The following is a 22,432-nucleotide window of genomic DNA, read 5'->3' as shown; positions in this document are numbered from 1 at the left end:
AAAGCGTCGCATTACCCTGCAATAAGTAGTGCAGGTGATTGACATTCATACCTGGCAGAAGTCGATGCCTCTCACGCTGTTGCCAACTTTGTCTAAGGCGGGGGACCAACACATCACACCCATCACATTGGGCACCACAAGCAGAACACCACCAGAAACACCAGATTTTGCTGGAAGGCCAACCTATGGGCACACACACACATACAGACACACACATGTTAATAAGTGAAGGCCAAAGGTGGCAGTCAAAGCAACATTGCAATGCCCGCAGTTGGACGCGTTCACATGCAAACCAGCTAGTAAATGGCATTGTTCTCCAGTCTCACGTCACGGATTTACTTGTCCAGCAGATGAAAATTAACTCAAAAGCAACCCAACGTCCTCTGATGCCTTAGTTGAGAAAAGCTGAGCCTTAAGAGGCCAGTTGCTTCAATTCCTCGTTTCTGTTAGCTGCGTGAGACGGGGGTGGGTAGCAAGGGGTAACATTTAGCTGACATCGCTGTTTCTTTGTGCTCCCCATCGGCACCCCCCCCCCCCCCCTCCCCTCCCCTCCCCTCTCCCCCATTCCTTCAGTGGAAAATGCAGACCTTGTAGTAACAATTAGATTGAGTTTGGCTGTGATGACCCCATCACCAGATAGCTTATCTGAGGGTCATACATGAGGTTTGGCAACCTCTGAAAGATACCTGGGCATTATTGTGGAACCACACCAGAGTTCAATGCCAGACTAGAAAAAGGAGAAAGAAAAATCAGTTCAAAATGTCCAGTTGAATAATAAAAAACTCATTGGGATAAACACTCCCAAAACCCTGGAAATGACAGACTTTCCCAAAACCTTGAACTGATTCAAAATGGCAGCATTTTTATATTTTACTCACAAAACAATTGATTCAGCGGCATGTTTAGATTAGTTTAGAAACAGGCCCTTCGGCCCATCGAGTCCGCGCCGACCTGCGATCCCCGCATATTAACACTATCCTACACACACTAGGGGACAATTTACACATACACCAAGCCAATTAACCTGCAAACCTGTTTAAGAAGGAACTCCAGATGCTGGAAAATCGAAGGTAGACAAAAATGCTGGAGAAACTCGGCGGGTGCAGCAGCATCTATGGAGCGAAGGAAATAGGCAACGTTTCGTCCCAAAACGTTGCCTATTTCCTTCGCTCCATAGATGCTGCTGCACCCGCTGAGTTTCTCCAGCATTTTTGCCAACCTGCAAACATAGAAAATAGGCGCAGGAGTAGGCCATTCGGCCCTTCAAGCCTGCACTGCCATTCAATATGATCATGGCTGACCATCCAACTCAGTATCCCAATCCTGCATGTCTTTGGAATGTGGGAGGGAACCCACGCAGGTCACGAGGATAAGGTACACACTCTGTATAGACAGCACCCGTAGTCAGGACGGAACCCGGGTCTCTGGCACTGTGAGGCAGCAACTCTATCGTTACACCACCATGCCAACCCATGTTGTGGAACCCAGTCATCATGACAGAACATTGGAGCTAGAGGGAGGGACGTGAAGGGATTGCTCTGCAGTTAATTTTAATCATAAAACCTGCAGGCTAAAGAATCCGGTAATAACCATTTGACTAGAATTTGCCTAAACCAACAACATATCAAACCACTAGATGGCAGAATTCCACAAGGTTTCATTATAGAAATAAAATACTATGAATGCTGGAAATCTGAAATAAAGGCAGAAAATGCTGAACTATTCTGATGAAAGGTCTGATCTGATCAGACCTCTGGGGTTATTCATTTCAGTTGCAAATTTAAATCAGCACACAACATTCAATAATGATTTTACAAAATGTTAAATGGTCAGCTCGACATAGATTACAAGACCTACACCAAACCCAAACCAATTAGGAGCAGACGAGGGCATTCGATCCAATTTGAGATTCCAGCTACCAAGACATAGGTGTACAGCAATTCGTTCTTCACCCGCACAATTCACCCAACCGTAGTTACGGCCTGTGGACATCGGGAGCCGCGGTCTCCGGGGAGGGAGGGACCATTCCAGACACTCCAAGCCGTTGAGGAGTGTTTCTTTCGACGATGAGGAGTGTTGCTCCATCATCCGGCAAGAGGGCCTGAAAACATCGGACTGGCTGCGGAGGCCACAAATAGGCCCCGACCCCGAGCAGAGGAAGAGGACTGAACTTCCTAGTGCCTTTCTCCACAGTGGAAAATGTTGATTCTGCTGTGGGGGGGACGTTCATGTTGAATTCTATAATGTGTTGTGTCATTTTTCTTTTTTTTTTCTCTATGGATGTACGGAAACCTAATTATTTCTTCTATGTAAAGCACTTTGGTTTCAACGCGAGTTGATTTAAACGTGCTATATAAATAAAATTTACTCACTTACTCAACGAGACGGAACAAAAACGGTAGCTCTTCTTCTCCAAGAATCCTTTTTTGCTTAAGTCCACCCTCCGCCACCTCCAGTTTAAATTCCATTTGGAATATTTTGGAGGACCAGGAACCAAGAATGAATCACCATGTTAAAACTGATCTGCCTTTGCAAACTGATTTATTTTATAAATTAACCCGAACCCCGCATTCTTTGTTGAATTGGTGTGCAGAACAATTCTAATATTAAATTTAGAAACATAGAAAATAGGTGCAGGAGTAGGCCATTCGGCCCTTCGAGCCTGCACCGCCATTCAATATGATCATGGCTGATCATCCAACTCAGTATCCTGTACCTGCCTTCAAGTCAAGTCAAGTCAAGTTTATTTGTCACATACACATACGAGATGTGCAGTGAAATGAAAGTGGCAATGCTCGCGGACTTTTGTGCAAAAGACAAACAACAAAACAACCAAACAAATTATAAACACAATCATAACACACATATTCTTTTACATAATAAATAATGGAAGGAAAAACGTTCAGTAGAGTTAGTCCCTGGTGAGATAGGCGTTTACAGTCCGAATGGCCTCTGGGAAGAAACTCCTTCTCAACCTCTCCGTTCTCACTGCATGGCAACGGAGACGTTTGCCTGACCGTAGCAGCTGGAACAGTCCGTTGCAGGGGTGGAAGGGGTCTCCCATGATTTTATTTGCTCTGGTGTTGCACCTCCTGTTGTATAGTTCCTGCAGGGGGGCGAGTGAAGCTCCCATAGTGCGTTCGGCCGAATGCACTACTCTCTGCAGAGTCTTCTTGTCCTTGGCAGAGCAATTCCCAAGCCAGATGGTAATGTTCCCAGACAAGATGCTTTCCACCGCCGCTGCGTAGAAGCACTGGAGGATCCTCGGAGACACTCTGAATTTCCTCAATTGCCTGAGGTGGTAAAGGTGCTGCCTTGCCTTACTCACCAGTGCTGAGGCGTGTGATGCCCATGTCATATCCTCGGAGATGTGGATTCCTAGATATTTAAAACAGTTCACCCTATCCACAGGATCCCCATTTATCCTCAATGGAGTGTACGTCCTCGGATGATGTGCCCTCCTAAAGTCCATGATCAGCTCCTTCGTTTTTTTGATGTTCAAGAGGAGGCTGTTCTCCTGGCACCAGAGTGCTAGATCAGCCACCTCCTCCCGGTAGGCCTTCTCATCATTGTCTGAGATCAGGCCCACCACCACAGTGTCATCAGCAAACTTAATTATTGAGTTGGAGCTGAACCTAGTCACACAGTCATGTGTGTACAGGGAGTACAATAGGGGGCTGAGGACGCAACCCTGGGGCGATCCTGTGCTCAGGGTGAGGGACTTCGATGTATTCCCTCCCATCTTGACTACCTGGGGCCTGGCGGTGAGAAAGTCCAGGACCCAGGCACACAGGGAGGTGTTGAACCCCAATCTCTCCATACCCCCCCTGATCCTTTTAGCCACAACGGCCACATCTAACTCCCTCTTAAATATAGACAAAGAACTGGCCTCAACTACCTTCTGTGGCAGAGAATTCCACTTCTGTGAGTGTGAGTGGCCACAGGCCGTAATATTAAATTTAAAAACAATTGCTAATTTTGTGATCTGACTTTCTTGTAGACAATTGTCAATGAAGGGTTAATACATCCAGGAGATTGTGTGGATCTAGATGGGTGCTTGGGAGTCTCAGAAATATTGTAATCTGAAGATAGACACAAAAAGCTGGAGTAACTCAGCAGGACAGGCAGCATCTCTGGAGAGAAGGAATGGGTGACGTTTTGGGTTGAGACCCTTCTTCAGACCTGAAGAACTATTCAGTCCATTCATACTATTGTAATCTGAACTGGTTGGCACAAAATTGGGCATTATTAATTCTGAAGCATGGTTGGTGACAACGGTGGTGTGGACTGTTAAATCAGCACAGTGTTTATGTAATCCAAAAGTTTAGGTTAATAATCCAAATGTGATTTAAAATCCCACCAGAAGAGATGGATAATTGATATTAAATTAATGAAATATCCATCTCGTATCCTCCCTCAGTAGATTCACTGATTCAGCGAGGCTCCATGCAAAATAAAAGGCAACTTAAAACACTGAAAGTAACAAAAGCACAGAATCTAGTCGAGCTGGTGGTGGCACCAAGCCCATTGCCAAGAGTGGCTTGGCAGCAACAGAGCAAGCTGGATCTTGAAGGACATCATCCTGATCGCTGCTCTGAAAAACTTACGTGAAAAGCAAATTCGCCTGAGAAGTCGTACATCCCGCAGGAGTGCATCAGGCTGAGGGTGTTCCTCACTGCCTCGGCACTCAGGATCCGCTCTCCAGTGATCGGGCAAATGCCACCATTGGCCAAGGTAGCTGCCATCACGCCACCCGATTCGCATGTCACCTCGATCGAGCAGAGCTGGAACGGGAGGAAGAAAGTCAAACTTGGTGTTGCAGAAAGGCCCAGAGGCAAGGGAAAGCAAATCTAAAATTCAATGCGAGATTCCATTTAAATAATGTCAGGCGCTCCCTCCTCATCGCCTCACTTTTGGCGGGACATGTTCCCACCCTCACCCCACGGGCGCTCGAGCAACTCCCGCTCCCCGTGCTCGACGGGCCCTCCAGAAGGGAGCGGACACTCTGAACAGGGGTGGGGGACCTTTTCATGTTGGAATGCCGCATTAAGTTAGCTGTAATCTAATAAGGCCGCATCCATGAAACTTCAATTAGATATACTTCAAAATGTACATTATTTTGTAAAAATCTAACTACTATGTACTAACTTCAAGAACATTTAAAAAAAAGAAGTTAATTCTAAAGTTAATGAACCTTTTAATGACTTTGTCGTGACTGCTTTTTGTGGGAAAGCATTTGAATATTTGGTTGCAACATGGAGGTACGCAGTTTCAGCTGATCTTCTAGATGGGTGTCCGTCATTTGTGACCTTAAGGGCGGCTTGATTTGGGTTAGGTAGGAGAATGTAGATTTGCAGCAATAAGTGGTTGAAAAGCAAGAAAGCATTTGTCTTGCATGTCAAAGTTAACGTACATTCTAGAGTCCCATTAGAACTAAATCATGAGCATAACAGGTGTTAAAATAGCCCTCATGACTTACTAATGTTTTAATTGTGGCCGTCAGTCGGGGAGGATTATTTTGTTGAATCTACTTTTACTCTTTGGTATTTTAAATACGTTCATTTTAAGATAAAAATAAAAATAATAAAAAACGAACAAAAACATATTAATAAAAATAAAAGGATTTGTTCCACAACATTTGGATTCATGTAAAAGGCCGCACTTAATGGCCCAGAAGGCCGCATGTGGCCTTAAGGGCGAAGGTTCCCCACCCCTGGACTAGATAGACACACAATGCTGGAGTAACTCAGCGGGACAGGCAGCATCTCTGGAGAGAAGGAATCGGTGACGTTTCAAGTCGAGACCTTTCTTCAGACTGAGACAGAGAGAGCACCAGGACGAAACTATGAGGTGTCGCTTGGCATCAAACGCTGCCCGCGGGGTTGACCAAAACACACCGTCCCCCGTCTCGGAAGTCAGCGGCATGCTGGTGGCAACGGGCAAGTAAGTGGCTGCCTGCAGCCGGACAAAGTCGTTGTCCCAGGGCGGAATCTGAGAGAGAGTTCTCAATAGTGTGAAGAAGAGGAAGAGGTCAGAAGAGATCCAAAGTGGAAGAAGCAATTGGTGAGTACTGGAAATTTGGCAAAAATGGGCTTGTGGAGAAGATGCCAGTGACTAAAAGTAACAGGTGGGGGTTTAACATGAATCACTTGAGCTTACACATATGTCCAGCCTCTCATATATACCCAGCTCTGTCAAATGTTTGTTTTAGTGATAAATATATTAGGCTGCACCCAGGTGGGAAATTGCTCTCCCGCGAATGTCATGATTGTAGAGAGGGAGAAACTTGATAACACCTGAGGCAGAGTGAGCACTTCAATCCCAGACCCTCATCCACCATCAATTGAATGGTAGTTATTAGTTTGGATTATAACTGTTTCAGTGAGGGGTAGCCACAGATCCAGCATGCATCCAAGTCCATATACAAGTGTGAACAGCATTCAGTCCGAAGCAGGGTCCTGAAGTGAAATGTCATCTGTCCATTCCCTCCACAGATGCTGCCTGACACGCTGAGTTATTTTTGTGTTTTGCTGTTTGTGTACAGTATCAAGCTGCTTCACCCACCTGGAAGTAGAAATCTAGCGTCGCAATCATGTCAACGCCGTCTGGAAAGCACTGGGATTAAAAAATAAATAAACTCAGATTACTTCATGAAACGTAAAATGGGGCCATCCTCTTTCTAATTTCAAAAACCATTCACATCAACAACCTAAATAGCTCCAGCACCAGTGTTCCCATCAATGAGCCAGGTTCTCTTTTCTAATGGTTCCTACAAGCCTGTCGTTAAAATACTCTCAACTGATTACAGTTGGATGCAAAATGGTGGGAGATGACTAAATGATAAATGACTGCCATTTTTAAGGGATCTCTTTTTTTTAATTTCAAAATAGACTTTATTCAATTGATAAATATATACAATTCCTGAACCATTCAAACAAACAAAATTCATCCGACATTTTCGGAGACTATACAAGTTTTTTCAGTACAATTTTTTTACATTTGTCAAATTTCACCAAACAGTCCCCCACCCGTGCCACTCTGTGGCCCCTGTCCACGTAATAAATATATACAATGTTTACACAGTGCGAAAATTCCATCTGACATTTTCACTTCCACAAAAATGTCCCCCACCCGTGCCACTCATGTGGCCCCCTGGCGTGGGATACCTTCCCTTAATTTAATTTGAGGGGCGTCTCCACCATACCGTGCCCCCTGTGTCCAGCAGCGGAAGGACCCTAGACTGTGGCCCTCCCCCACCGAGCCTTGGCATTGGCTGCACCAAGCTTCAGCGAGTCCCTTAGCACGTACTCCTGCAGTCTGCAGCGGGCCAGTCGGCAACATTCCCTGACGGGATCTCTGAGATCACCGTATAATGTTAGAATGAGACTTTTACATTGTATTGAAGCAGCACAGAGCGACAGTGGATTTTGAGTTGCCAATGTCACTGCAGGGAAAGAGTGAAGTGACCAGGGCAAACATTTAACTCCATGGCAACAACAGAAATGCTGGAAGAACACAGCCAGTCAAGCAGCATCTGCGGAAGGAGAAACCAGTCAATATATTTTGGTCAGTGACTCTTCCTCAGAATCAGTAAATAAACCGAAACATTGTCCATTTTTTCCGTTTAACAAATGTTGTTTGGCTGTCTGAGTTCTTCCAACATTTCTATTTTGTTTCAGATTCCAGCACATGCAGTTTTACTCGTTTTCCCTTTAACTCTACCACGTTGTATTTTGCTTACCTTCTTTTCCTTCAAGTAATATCCGATGGCAAAATTCCTGTCTCCCGTCTCCTTCTCTGACTGAAACCTGGAATGAAACAAGAGAATATTCGTCACAAAACGCTGGAGTAACTCAGCGGGACAGGCAGCATCTCTGGAGAGAAGGGATGGGTGATGTTCCGGGTCGAAACCTTTCCTCAGTCTGAACAAGGGTCTCGACCCGAAACGCCGCCTATTTCCTTCGCTCCAGAGATGTTGCCTCACCCGCTGAGTTTCTCCAGCATTTTTGTCTACCAGAGACTATTGCATGCTCTGTGTGGATCTTTGGAGGAATAGAGGCTGACACTTACGTAGCATTGCTGAAGCCCACATATTCATGTCCTGCCATCTTATTAAGGAAATGCATAATCTGGAGACAAGAAAATAAAGTTAGACCCAATGTGCAATTTCAGGGAATATGAGTCAAGGATTCAAGGATTCAGGAGAGTTTATTGTCATGTGTCCCAGATAGGACAATGAAATTCATGCTTTGCTTCAGCACAACAGAGTATAGAGGGCATGACGACAGAACAGATCAGTGTGTCCATATACCATTGTATAAATATATACACACATGAATAAATAAACAGATAAAGTGCAAATAAACAGATAATGGTCTATTAATGTTCAGAGTTTTGTTTCAGTTGAGTTTAATAGCCTGATGGCTGTGGGGAAGTAGCTATTCCTGAACCTGGATGTTGCAGTCTTCAGGCTCATGTACCTTTTACCTGAAGGTAGCAGGGAGATGAGTGTGTGGCCAGGATGGTGTGGGTCTTTGATGATGCTGCCAGCCTTTTTGAGGCAGCGACTGCGATAAATCCCCTCGATGGAAGGGAGGTCAGAGCCGATGATGGACTGGGCAGTGTTTACAACCTTTTGTAGTCTTTTCCGCTGTCCTGATGTTGGCTGAAATTATAATTGAAGTCCAGACTATATGGAACTCATCTGCATTGACTTACTTGACCTACTCTTGTGAGATTTAATCGTGATGATAACAAATATATTTAAAAGACACGACACAAGTGTTGAATATGCATCATCAATTGGTTATCATGGATTGCACAAGATGACATGGAAAAGAGGTTCATACGGCAGAGCCTTTGGGCTATCTTGAAGGTTTCTTTAGAATTTCCCTTATTCATTGCTTGCAAAACTAAATCTACCTGAAGAAGGCCTCCTTTTAAACTAAATAAGCCCCAACCGTTTGGTGCATTGGATTTTCTCCACGGCAGTCAATTGAAAGGACAGATCAAAGAGTCTCTGGAGAAACTGCCATCTCATTCTTGCTATATTGTTTGTGTAATACTTACACAGTCAAACTTTTCCGCTTTGTTTGCTCCAGGCTGAAAAAAACAAGTGGAAAAACTGTTAGAGCCCAAACATATTCCTTGTGGCACCTCGTTCAAAAACTCATGAAAATCCATGCAGCCATCTTGTGACAGAGTACATAAGGTCATAAGTGATAGGAGCAGAATTGGCCGTTTGGTCCATCAAGTCTACTCTGCCATTCGGTTGTGGCTGATCTATCTCTCCCTCCTAACCCCATTGTCCTGCCTTCTCCCCATAACTCCTGACACCCGCACTAATCAACAATCTATCAATCTCTGCCTTAAAAATATCCACTGACTTTTCCTCCACTGCTGTCTGTGGCAACGAATCCCACAGATTCACCAATCTCTGACTAAAGAAATTCCTCCTCATCTCCTTCCTAAAGGAACGTCCTTTAATTCTGAGGCTGCGACCTCTGGTCCTGGACTCTCCCACTAGTGGAAACATCCTCTCCCCATCCACTCTATCCAGGCCTTTCAATATTCGGTGACGTTTCAATGAGGTTCCCCCCGTCATTCTTCTAAACTCCAGTGAGTACAGGCCCAGCGCCGACAAACACTCGTCATATGTTAACCCACTCATAATGCATCTTTTCCTGTGGTGACTGTGGAACACCATGGACAGAGAGAGGGGAACATAGCAAGAATGGTACACTCACAACCTTGCAAGAGAGAGAAATTAAAAAAAGAATGACAAGGAAATGACTTGGATTTATATACCGCATTTCTCAACATTCAGATTGTCCCAAAGTATTGTTTTGGTTGTAAAGCACATTCCAAGTGGAGTCTTTGTTATAACGAAGGAAATGCAGCAGCCATTTTTATGGACAGCATGCTCTCACAAGATTAATTCCCGGGATGGCGGGACTGTCGTATGCTAAGAGAATGGAGCAGCTGGGCTTGTACACTCTGGAGTTTAGAAGGATGAGGGGTGTTTTTGAAACATATAAGATTGTTAAGGGCTTGGACACGCTAGAGGCAGGAAACATGTTCCCGATGTTGGGGGAGTCCAGAACCAGGGGCCACACAGTTTAAGAATAAGGAGTAAGCCATTTAGAACGGAGACAAGGAAACACTTTTTCTCACAGAGAGTGGTGAGTCTGTGGAATTCTCTGCCTCAGAGGGCGGTGGAGGCCGGTTCTCTGGATGCTTTCAAGAGAGAGCTAGATAGGGCTCTTAAAAATAGCGGAGTCAGGGGATATGGGGAAAAGGCAGGAACGGGATACTAATTGTGGATGATCAGCCATGATCACATTGAATGGCGGTGCTGGCTCGAAGGGCCAAATAGCCTACTCCTGCACCTATTGTCTATAATATTATTATAATAATATTGCCTGATAACAGATATCAGGCAATATTACTAATTCTGCTCTTAAAGTGATTGCACAATATACCATGGCATCAGACCTGATAATTAAATAAGACCGGAAACCTGGTGTAAAAAGGGAATTAGATTTCACTCAAGCACACTGTGTGTTTTTAAAACCAACCAGCCGGTGTGAAATGAAACACAAATACAAATGAGCTGCGGAACTTGAAGTTTGCCATAGTGATGTGTGACTGAAGGGTTCATGACAAAGAGATAAGCTTTGTGTTTTCTAAAGGATTATGCAACGTCAGTCAGTTTGTTTTCTGATTACCCAGGTATTATTTCCTGTCGAAGTGCAGGTTGTGTTAGCACCGCCACTAAATGTATTTACCATCCTCGAACATGTCTGCTTGTCACCCTGCCAAAATGGAAACCAGCCTTACTCTGCACTTTCTTGGCAGCCTGAATAAGCTTGAGGGGCAGATTAGGAGTTTTTAAGAATGGAGATTGAATTTTCCAAAATATGGTCTCCTTTCATTGAATTTCTTCAACAACACAATGGTTGAACACAAACTCAAACCCGACGCTAGGGTCGGGTGAGTGGGCGTAGGGAAGGGCAGTGGGATATATCTCCGCTTCTTTCACTTCTTCGTTAGTTTAGGGGTTTTTCTTTTTTCTCTTTTGTATCTTTTTCGAAATTCTTTCTTTTGTTTTTCCTTTCTTCTTCCTTTCCTTTTTTCTTTTTTTCGATTTACTTATTAGTTTATAAAATGTTAAAACTGAAGCTGTACGAAAATTGTTTAATTGTTATGTCGATTACTTTCTCCTTGTACAATTGCTTCTAATAAAAATTAATATTTTAAACAAAGAATGGGGATTGACAACGGCTGCAGCAAGAGGCGAGGAATTAGTACTTTCCTTACAATTCTTTCGACTAGCAATTAGTTTAGTTTAGAGATACAGCGCGGAAACAGGTCCTTCGGCCCACCGAGTCCGTGCCGACCAGCGATCGCCCGTTCACACACTAGTTTAGTTTGGAGATACAGCGCGGAAACAGGCCCTTCGGCCCACCGAGTCCGTGCCGACCAGACGTCCCCACACGTTAACACTATCCTAGACACGCTAGGGACAATTTTACATTTACACCAAGCCAATTAACCTACATACCTGTACGTCTTTGGAGTGTGGGAGGAAACCGAAGATCTCGGAGGAAACCCACGCAGGTCACGGGGAGAACGTACAAACTCCGTACAGACAGCGCCCGTAGTCAGGATCAAACCCGGGTCCCTGGTGCTGTGAGGCAGCAACTCTATCCCTGCCCTTTGCATTGCGTTGTTCAAGGGAAATATTTATTGTTCACATCAGGTGGCCGACAGATGGTCTGTGCTAGTTTGCTATCACTACAGCACTTACAGAGTGGAAGAATGGGAGATGGAGAATAATCATGAAGCAGGAACCTTGACTGACAGATTGGGTGAAGTCAGTTGACCTTCTCGAGTGTCAGTGTGCTGCTGCCTGTGACAGAGGTTCAGTCTGAACACTGGGAATGATTGAATCAGCTGGCAGTGCCAGAGGGAATGGTACTACCCACCCTCCAGTCAAAGGTCGCTATTATTTCACTTAGCTCAGTCTGCTTGGACCAACCTGATCTCCCAGTTGCCAAACACTTTAGTTCCCCTTCTCATTCCCACACTGACCTTTCTGTCGTAGGCCTTCTCCATTATCAGAGTGAGGCCAAACCACAAATTGGAGGAACAGCATCTCATATTTTGCTTGGACAGCTTACACCCCAGCGGTATGAATATTAATTTCTCTAACTTCAAGTAACCCCTGCATTCCCTCTCTCTACATCTCTCTCTATATCTCTCTATATAATTCATTTGTTCTATATCTTACGTTTCCCTTTCCCCTGACTCTCAGTCTGAAGAAGAGTGTCGACCCGAAACGTCACCAATTCCTTTTCTCCAGAGATGTTGTCTGAGCCACTGAGTTACTCCAGCTTTTTGTGTCTATCTTCACCATATTATCTTACCTTGATAAGTGAGGTGATAACTATTGCACCTGCGTTGACCATAGGATTATGAGGTTTATCTAAAGACAAAATAGAATATTTACATTAACAGTATGAAGCGATCTTTGAAGTTGTCTAAATTTAAGTGAATTGAAATTGAATGGCACTTAATTTAAAAAATGACACTGATTGTGTATGTTTTCACTTTGGCAACCAATGTGCAGACATCTTTCAGCTGACACTAAAACCAACCCATTAAGGCTCTTAATTACTTAATGTGCATAAAATGTGTTTTAAATGACCATAGTCTTCACAACATCATTTCAAACCCTCAAGTCACGACAGATGGTGACACTTTTAGTACAGTTGCTATATTTAAAAAAGCAACAAGGTGGAGCACTGTTCCAGTGTTTTTCTCTGCTGCATAGAACAACATCGATGCCATATGGGCTTTTTGAGATTTCCATGTCTTGAATTTCCTTTATCCTTTTCAGTGCGATGTTCAAATTCCAAGTACTTAGTGCAAATCTTTTCTTTTTTTTTGTTGGTAACGGATGTATAATTAGTTCTATTATTCCACAATAAATGAAAGCTCTATAGCAACAGTTGATGTGCAGGTGAGATGAAACTCCTTTGTGTATTCTGTTGCCAAGAGGAGTTGGAACTCTGGCTCCCCTGAGATTGTCAATTTGGCTAAGCCCAGGTTGCCTATTGGAGCTCTTATACCGTATACTTGCCTTCTTCGTTCAAAAAGACTTTATTGAAGCGTAGTCCGCTCGGTTCTTTGCCTACATACTGGTGAACAAAGTCAGTGCTAAATTCATTCACTGCAATCGCATATTCCAGCGGCTTGATGCAAGATTGTAAGCAGAAGGGAACTTTGGTATCTCCAATGGAGTATCTAAAGAGAATCAAAAACAAAAAGGGGTAGGAAGGAACTGCAGATGATGGTTTAAACCGAAGACAGACACACAATGCTGGAGTAACACAGCGGGGACAGGCAGCATCTCTGGAGAGAAGCAATGGGTGATGTTTCGGGTCGAGACCCTTCTTCGGACTGAAAGTGCAAGAAGAGTCTTGGCCCGAAACGTCACCCATTCCTTCTCGCCACAAAATGTAGATCCGTTAAATTAATGCTTTTGCTTAAAATAAACACAATTAAAATCTGTCTGCCTTTAATTCCATACTTACCCAGGTGCTGGTAACAATCACTACATGGTAGAACCTTTTGGCTCAGATATTAGCCAATTTGTTTATCCTAATTGATGCACAGAATCTCGTTTAAACGGTCTCCTAACTACTCGAATGATCCAACGGCAATGCAGGAAAGGTTCCATTACAAGGACAAGTTGGGATGTATTGTAAAAAATACATGTGAATGGTTAATGCAACTTTGGAAAACGTGGCCATATGTGGAACAGGAACATTTAGTGAACCAGCCATGAAGCATTCAGCATCCAGAAATGTATTCATCATTTGGTCCCATGTAATCCATTGTGCTGTTAATGTTAAAGAAGTCTGAATAGGGAGCTATCCTTCAGCCAATACTCAGTCCACCTAAACCTACCAGATCTCCTGGTTGCTCAACATGTTAACTCCCTCCCCCCCCCCCCCCCCCCCATTCCCACACTGACCTTTCTGTCCTGGGCCTCCTCCACTGTCAAAGTGAGGCCCAGTGCAAATTAGAGGAACAGCATCTCATATTTCACTTGGGCAGCTTACACCCCAGCAGTATAAATATTCACTTCTCCAACTTCAAGTGACACTTGCTTTCCCTCTCTCTCAATCCCTTCCCATTCCCAGTTCTCCGACCAGTCTGACTGTCCCCCGACTACATTTTATCTCCGTTTACTTTGTTGTCACCTTTCCAGCTAACAATGATCTATTCTACATTTTCCTTTATCGCCATCTCTTTTGATGTCTCGTTTTCACACCTTACACTTCCTTATCTCTGTGTCTCCCTCTCCCCTGAGTGTCAGTTTGCGGAAGAGTCTCGACCGAAAACGTCACCCATTCCTTCTCTCCAGAGATGCTGCCTGTCCCGCTGAGTTACTGCAGCACTTTGTGTCTATCATCTCCCTCTTATTTTTATTCCTGAAGGAATACAAGAGGAAAAACTTGAGATATGCTTTCCAAATTTGTTGGGTTTCCCAATGTTCACATGACTGTCACATTTACAATGTTTGTATTTGATGATTTTAAAGCTTACCTCTGTCCATCCACTGTGCACAGAGAAACTCCCCAGAGATCTGGGCTGAATTTGGCCAGTTGTGGGATGTAGTCTGCAACCTATGAAAATACCATCGCTTTTAAACAAATTATGAGAGAAACAACAGCAATTAACAGTTCCATATTGCCTTTTACTTTGAAATGTGCCCCATGGCACGATAAATAGAAAACTCGTACAGTGCCGTGGATGATATTTGCAGGGTTGATCAGGCTTGGTTAAAGAAGATAGACACAAAATTCTGGAGTAACTCAGCAGGACAGGCAGCATCTCTGGATAGAAGGAATGGGTTTGGACACGCTAGAGGCAGGAAACATGTTCCCGATGTTGGGGGAGTCCAGAACCAGGGGCCACACACAGTTTAAGAATAAGGAGTAAACCATTTAGAATGGAGACGAGGAAACACTTTTTCTCACAGAGAGTGGTGAGTCTGCCTCAGAGGCAGGTTCTCTGGATACTTTCAAGAGAGAGCTAGATAGGGCTCTTAAAGATAGCGGAGTCAGGGGATATGGGGAGCAGGCAGGAACGGGGTACTGATTGGGGATGATCAGCTGTGATCACATTGAAAGGCGGTGCTGGCTCGAAGGGCTGAATGGCCTACTCCTGCACCAATTGTCTGTGTCCATTGTCTATTGGGTGACGTTTCGGGTCGAAACCCTTCTTCAATATATTTTAAGGAGGATTTTAAAATGAGGATGAGACAAATGTTTCATGGAGGGAATTCCAAAGCTGGGGTTATAGCTGGTTGAAGGCATGGCAGGCAGTGGCACAAAAGGCCAGAATCAGGGAACTGGGGAGTTCAAAGGTTGTAAGTAGTAAGCTGAAGGCATTTTGTCTGGTTGAAATATGTGGCCTTTATCCAGCATACTCAAGTTTGCAACCTCACAACGCAGGAGAACAACCTGATGACAAGACTAAGTTGAATCCCAGCTGGGATTTGACACCTTGATCAAATTCCACGATTTTTGTATCACCACCACCACCACCAACCCCTCACACGTGTCCCACTTCCATCCCTGCCTCCATCTTATCATCATTGAACATCTCACCTTGCCACTGGTCTTCATTTTTGCATTCTCATAGAGTCGGTTGATATGTGATGAAAATACTTCAAAGTCGGGGATGACAAATTTCTTCCTGAAGGCTTGGGTCAGTAGAACAATGTTACTCCCGAAAAATCTTAAAGAGAAAAAAACAAAACAAAAGCCTTGGCCTATGTGGCGGAGAAACAACGATAATATCTATGCTTTATATTTGAGGCTGAAACATAAATCACTTCAAACCAATACAAGAATTTGAGTAAAATGTCAAAAATGCAATCCCCATCTTATTCATGGAATAAAGTGTGAATCAGAACTATCTTCAGTGGGTGCCCTTCTATAAAATGTCCTGAACTCACCCTATAGTTTACATTAGTGAACCAACAATGGTCTCGACCCGAAACGTCACCCATTCCTTCTCTCCAGAGATGCTGCCTGTCCCGCTGAGTTACTCCATCTTTTTGTGTCTATCTTCAGTTTAAACCAGCATCTGCAGTTCCTTCCTACACACAAACCAACCTCCTATTGACTCCATCTACACCTCACGCTGCCTCGGCAAGGCCAGCAGCATCATCAAGGACCAGTCTCAGTCTGGCCACTCCCTCTTCTCCCCTCTCCCATCGGGCAAGATGTACAGAAGTGTGAAAACACACACCTCCAGATTCAGGGGCAGTTTCTTCCCGGCTGTTATCAGGCAACCGAACTATCCTACCACAACTAGAGAGCGGTGCTGAACTACTATCTACCTCTCTGGTGACCCTCGGACGATCTTTGATCGGATTTTGATGGCTTTACCTTGCACTAAACGTTATTCCTTATCCTGTATCTGTATAATGTAGATAGATTGATTGTAATCATGTATTGTCTTTCTGTTGACTGGATAGCACGCAACAAAAGCATTTCACTGTACATCCGTACACGTGACAATAAACTAGACTGAACTAAATATTGTTGCTGGGAAAACAAATAAAATAGGTACAGTCCTAAACAGTATGGACCTCCCAGTATGTCCTTTAGTCTATTAATTTGACAATGGTTAAATCCTGCGGTGGGCGCTCTTATTTTCTAACCACTTATCCTGTTTTAAACACCTGTGAACCAAACTTAATTTGTCTGTTGTAGAAACAAGGAACTGTAGATGCTGGTTTATACTGGTATTGAAATGCTGGTCATCATCTTATTTAAGTAGAATAAAACATGACAGTGAATCTGAACTATATTCAATAGATCTCTGCAGAACATGGATAGGTGACAGGCCCTCCATCTTGTTTATTGACACAAAGTGCTGGAGTAACTCAGCGGGACAGGCAGCATCTGTGGAGAGAAGGAATGGGTGACGTTTCGGGTCGAGACCTTTCTTCAGACCCTCCTTGTTTACTTCTCTGCGCTCGTTCCAACTGAAATTATAATACCTTGTTCGTTATTATAATTGGTTTTCTCATTTCATCATTCTCACCAGCCCTTTCACCCTCAGTTGTTTACTAAGTCTCCATCTTAGTCTTAGATAGACACACAATGCTGGAGTAACTCAGTGGGACAGGCAGCATCTCTGGAGAGAAGGAATGGGTTGAGACCCTACTTCAGACTGATGTTTCGGGTCAAGACCCTTCTTAGTCTTTATGTCTCTGTGAGAAAAATCAGTCAATTGATTCATCCTGATTGTTAATAGAATGGCTTGTCAAATCCTTGCCCTGATCCCCAATGCTTTTGTAAATAATCTATGAAACCATTCGAACATTAAAAAACACATTGTTTTTTCTCCTGTGTTCTATGAGGCAAACCCCAGAAAATTCCTGGAAACTCCAGAATCATTTTGGGAGCACACAACTAGCTCCAGACAATTACTTCTTTATATCTTCTTGTGTTTTGGCAGCCATGCCTGGAGAAAAACGGTATCAATCCCTTCATGAAAAGGACCAGGTATACAGTGGCTTGCAAAAGTATTCGTACCCCTTGAACTTTTCCACATTTTGTCACGTTACAACTACAAACGTAAATGTATTTTATTGGGATTTTATGTGATAGACCAACACAAAGTGGCGCATAATTGTGAAGTGGAAGGAAAATGATACATGGTTTTCAATTTTTTTTACAAATAAAAAACTGAAAAGTGTGGCGTGCAAAAGTATTCAGCCCCCTTTACTCTGATACCCCTAAATAAAATCCAGTGCAACCAATTGCCTTCAGAAGTCACCTAATTAGTAAATAGAGTCCACTTGTGTGTAATCTAATCTCAGTATAAATACAGCTGTTCTGTGAAGGCCTCAAAGGTTTGTTAGAGAACATTAGTGAACAAACAGCATCATGAAGCCCAAGGAACACACCAGACAGGTCAGGGATAAAGTTGTGGAGAAGTTTAAAGCAGGGTTAGGTTATAAAAAAATATCCCAAGCTTTGAACATCTCACGGAGCACTGTTCAATCCATCATCCGAAAATGGAAAGAGTATGGCACAACTGCAAACCTACCATGACATGGCCGTCCACCTAAACTGACAGGCCGGGCAAGGAGAGCATTGATCAGAGAAGCAGCCAAGAGGCCCATGGTAACTCTGGAGGAGCTGCAGAGATCCACAGCTCAGGTGGGAGAATCTGTCCACAGGACTACTGTTAGTCGTGCACTCCACAAATCGGGCCTTTATGGAAGAGTGGCAAGAAGAAAGCCATTGTTGAAAAAATCCATAAGAAGTCCCGTTTGCAGTTTGCCACAAGCCATGTGGGGGACACAGCAAACATGTGGAGGAAGGTGTTCTGGTCAGATGAGACCAAAATTGAAGTTTTTGGTCTAAATGCAAAACGCTATGTGTGGCGGAAAACTAACACTGCACATCACCCTGAACACACCATCCCCACTGTGAAACATGGTGGTGGCAGCATCATGCTGTGGGGATGCTTTTCTTCAGCAGGGACAGGGAAGCTGGTCAGAGTTGATGGGGAGATGGATGGAGCCAAATACAGGGCAATCTTGGAAGAAAACCTGTTAGAGTCTGCAAAAGACTTGAGACTGGGGCGGAGGTTCACCTTCCAGCAGGACAACGACCCTAAACATACAGCCAGAGCTACAATGGAATGGTTTAGATCAAAGCATATTCATATGTTAGAATGGCCCAGTCAAAGTCCAGACCTAAATCCAATTGAGAATCTCTGGCAAGACTTGAAAATTGCTGTTCACAGACGCTCTCCATCCAATCTGACTGAGCTTGAGCTATTTTGCAAAGAGGAATGGGCACAAATTTCAGTCTCTAGATGTGCAAAGCTGGTAGAGACATACCCCAAAAGACTTGCAGCTGTAATTGCAGCGAAAGGTGGTTCTACAAAGTATTGACTCAGGGGGGCTGAATACTTTTGCACGCCACACTTGTAAAAAAATTTGAAAACCATGTATCATTTTCCTTCCACTTCACAATTATGCACCACTTTGTGTTGGTCTATCACATAAAATCCCAATAAAATACATTTACGTTTGTGGTTGTAACGTGACAAAATGTGGAAAAGTTCAAGGGGTACGAAAACTTTTGCAAGCCACTGTATGTAATAGAATGAGATTGCTGCATACTGTATAATTGAACACAAAACAAACAGAGAGGGTAATATGTTTGGAAGTGAATGCTGTTATGAGCAATTTTGACTTGCCAGTTAATTCTATTTGCTCTTACAAAAAGCTGGTTCTCCTTCAAGCTGGATTTGATTCCAATTATGACATGTACTGCACTGAGTAAATATAAACACGGTCTTAAAATACCAATGCATTGCTGCAAAATGGTTTATGACCTTTGTGACAGCAGTAAGCCGAGGGAAATGCTTGGTCAGGGTAATCCATGCTCTGCCTTCTATTTCACTGCCGTGCAACACAGTCGCCTTCTGTAACATCCCAGGGATCTGGCACCAGATTATTTTATGGGCCTTGGTCGGCTCACCTAAGCCCATTCTAGCTGGTCCACGTGGCAGGACATTGATATAGAGCATAGACACAAAGTGCTGGAGTAACTCAGCGGGACAGGCTTCAGCATCTCTGGAAAAGAGGAATGGGTGACATTTCGGGTCGAGACCCTTCTTCAGACTGAAAGTCAGAGGAAAGGGAAACGAGAGATTCCTAAAGAAGGGTCTTGACCCGAAATGTCACCCATTCCATCTCTCTAGTGATGCTGCCCGTCCCGCCGAGTTACTCCAGCTTTATGTGGCTATGAAAGTGACATCGCTGTACTGTGGCAAGGTGTTTTTGAAGAGGTTCAAACACAGATGTGAGGAAGGTAGCCTTGATTTTCCTCGAGGGAGATGCGACTTTTTTTCGTATCGTATCTCCGTCCGCAATGCGGCCTAACATCGTGCACCTGGCAGCCTCTTTCTGGGGATCGACCTCGGGAGCTCTAACCGTGGGAGCCTGCGGACTTAACATCATGGAGCTCGCGGTCCTCGGTTAGGGACCGACTTCGGAAGCTTCAAGCCGCAGGAGCTTCAACCGCCCCGACGCGGGAGCTTCGATCGCCGGCTGTGGCAGCTTCGATCGCCCCGACCGCGGGAGAAAAGGAGGAAAGAAGATAAGACTTTATTCCCTTCCATCACAGTGGGGAATGTGGGGAATCTGTTGTGGTGGATGTTTATGTAGTTGTGTGTCCTGTTCCTTTTTATTGGTATGACTGTATGGCAAAATCAAATTCCTCGTATGTTGCAAAACATACTTGGCTAATAAATTAATTACAATTCTGATTACGATATGGGATAGCAGTAGAATTAGGCCATTCGGCCCATCAATTCTGCTCCGCCATTCAATCATGGCTGATCTATCTCTCCCTCCTAACCCCATTCTCCTGCCTTCTCCCCATAACCCCTGACACCCGCACTAATCAAGCATCTATCTATCTCTCCCTTAAATATATCCATTGACATGGCCTCCACAGCCTTCTGTGGCAAAGCATTCCACAGATTCACCACCCTCTGATTAAAGACATTTCTTCTCATCTCCTTCCTAAAAGAACGTTTTTTTAATTCTGAGGTTATGACCTCTAGTCCTAGACTCTCCCACTAGTGGGAACCTCGTCTCCACATCTAGTTCTGCACTGAAGTGTTTCTGGGAGCAGTTTATATTGAATGTATTCCTCGGCCCGAATAACATTCCCATTTAACTGGCATTCCATTTTCCCCTGACTCAGATCACATTTATGTTGAGCGAGCCAATAGCACAGTGATGGCAAGAATCTTATGATCTGATAGTGCAATTCTATCTTTAGATTTTGCCCATTAAATGAGATGCAGACTATACTGGTTAACATGATTGCCATACAAACAGGCCTGCAATCCCAGAACCAGCTATTTGCTTTGCCTAATATTTCCAGCTAATTTTTTACTCCAACTTAAAATTTCAAAAATAAAATTGCCAAAAATTGCAGAACAAGAAAATTCCTCACAGCCTTTGGCGTTAGCTGAATATTTTGGTTTATGCCATATTTCTTTTGAAACTCAATTTCTATATATAGGAGCAAAGAAGTCCTTCTGCAGTTGTACAGCGCCCTAGTGAGACCACACCTGGAGTATTGTGTACAGCTCTGGTCCCCTAATTTGAGGAAGGACATTCTTGCTATTGAGGGAGTGCAGCGTAGGTTCACCAGGTTAATTCCCGGGATGGCGGGACTGTCATATGCTGAGAGAATGGAGCGGCTGGGCTTGTACACTCTGGAGTTTAGAAGGATGAGAGGGATTCTCATTGAAACATATAAGATTGTTAAGGGTTTGGACACGCTAGAGGCAGGAAACATGTTCCCGATGTTGGGGGAGTCCAGAACCAGGGGCCACACAGTTTAAGAATAAGGAGTAAGCCATTTAGAACGGAGACGAGGAAACACTTTTTCTCACAGAGAGTGGTGAGTCTGTGGAATTCTCTGCCTCAGAGGGAGGTGGAGGCAGGTTCTCTGGATGCTTTCAAGAGAGAGCTAGATAGGGCTCTTAAAGATAGCGGAGTCAGGGGATATGGGGAGAAGGCAGGAACGGGGTACTGATAGGGGATGATCGGCCATGATCACTTTGAATGGCGGTGCTGGCTCGAAGGGCCAAATGGCCGACTCCTGCACCTGTTGTCTATTGTCTATTGTCTATTCTTAGTCTTTTACTCTCTTCTCCACCCCAAATATCTCATAATAGTTTGTTTCCAGAATAAAATCAGTGCTTAGAAATGTCAATTTGCTTAATTTCTATGCTTGCAACGGCAAAGCTTATGCAAGTTAACTATGGAGTAGACTGTGAAAAGAAAGTCACAGAGTGATACAGTGTGGAAACAGGCCCTTCGGCCCAACTTGCCCACACCGACCAACATGCCCCAGCTACACTAGTCCCACCTGCCCGCGTTTGGTCCATATCCCTCCAAACCTGTCCTATCCATGTACCTGACTAACTGTTTCTTAAATGTTGGGATAGTCCCAGCCTCAACTACCTCCTCTGGCAGCTCGTTCCATACACCCACCACCCTTTGTGTGAAAATGTTACCCCTCAGATTCCTGTTAAATCTTTTCCCCTTCACCTTGAACCCAAGGCCTCTGGTCCTCGATTCCCCTACTCTGGGCAAGAGATTCTGTTGAATCTACCCGATCTATTCCTCTCATGATTTCATCTCATGAAGTTATAACATTAGGTTGGGAATAAATTGGGAAATAAATGGTTTAATTTATTTAACTCAACTTGGTCCTAGAAGCTGCTGGAGCAAATATTTGATGAATGGTCTCTGCAGACCTATCCCAAAGTCAGTATAGGCCCCGGACCATATTTGGTC

General features: G+C 44.0%; 1 protein-coding gene across 1 annotated transcript in view; it reads right to left on the bottom strand.

The window, feature by feature from the left end:
• The window catches only part of LOC129714675 (glutaminase kidney isoform, mitochondrial-like), a 39,737-nt gene that overhangs the window by 5,395 nt on the left and 11,910 nt on the right, over positions 1-22,432 (bottom strand). Inside the window, exons 4-13 of the mRNA XM_055664426.1 lie at positions 15,684-15,813; positions 14,617-14,696; positions 13,145-13,308; positions 12,429-12,487; positions 9,070-9,102; positions 8,071-8,129; positions 7,742-7,808; positions 6,565-6,615; positions 4,608-4,784; positions 52-183 (exon numbers count right to left, since the gene is read on the bottom strand). Of these exons, the coding sequence (XP_055520401.1) occupies positions 52-183; positions 4,608-4,784; positions 6,565-6,615; positions 7,742-7,808; positions 8,071-8,129; positions 9,070-9,102; positions 12,429-12,487; positions 13,145-13,308; positions 14,617-14,696; positions 15,684-15,813 (952 nt within the window). The remainder of the gene's footprint in view (positions 1-51; positions 184-4,607; positions 4,785-6,564; positions 6,616-7,741; positions 7,809-8,070; positions 8,130-9,069; positions 9,103-12,428; positions 12,488-13,144; positions 13,309-14,616; positions 14,697-15,683; positions 15,814-22,432) is intronic.

The sequence above is a fragment of the Leucoraja erinacea genome, chromosome 40 (assembly GCF_028641065.1).
Source record: "Leucoraja erinacea ecotype New England chromosome 40, Leri_hhj_1, whole genome shotgun sequence".
Taxonomy (NCBI): Eukaryota; Metazoa; Chordata; class Chondrichthyes; order Rajiformes; family Rajidae; genus Leucoraja; species Leucoraja erinaceus.
The sequence above is the reverse complement of the archived record's forward strand: the minus strand, read 5'-3'. Positions and strand labels throughout refer to the sequence as shown.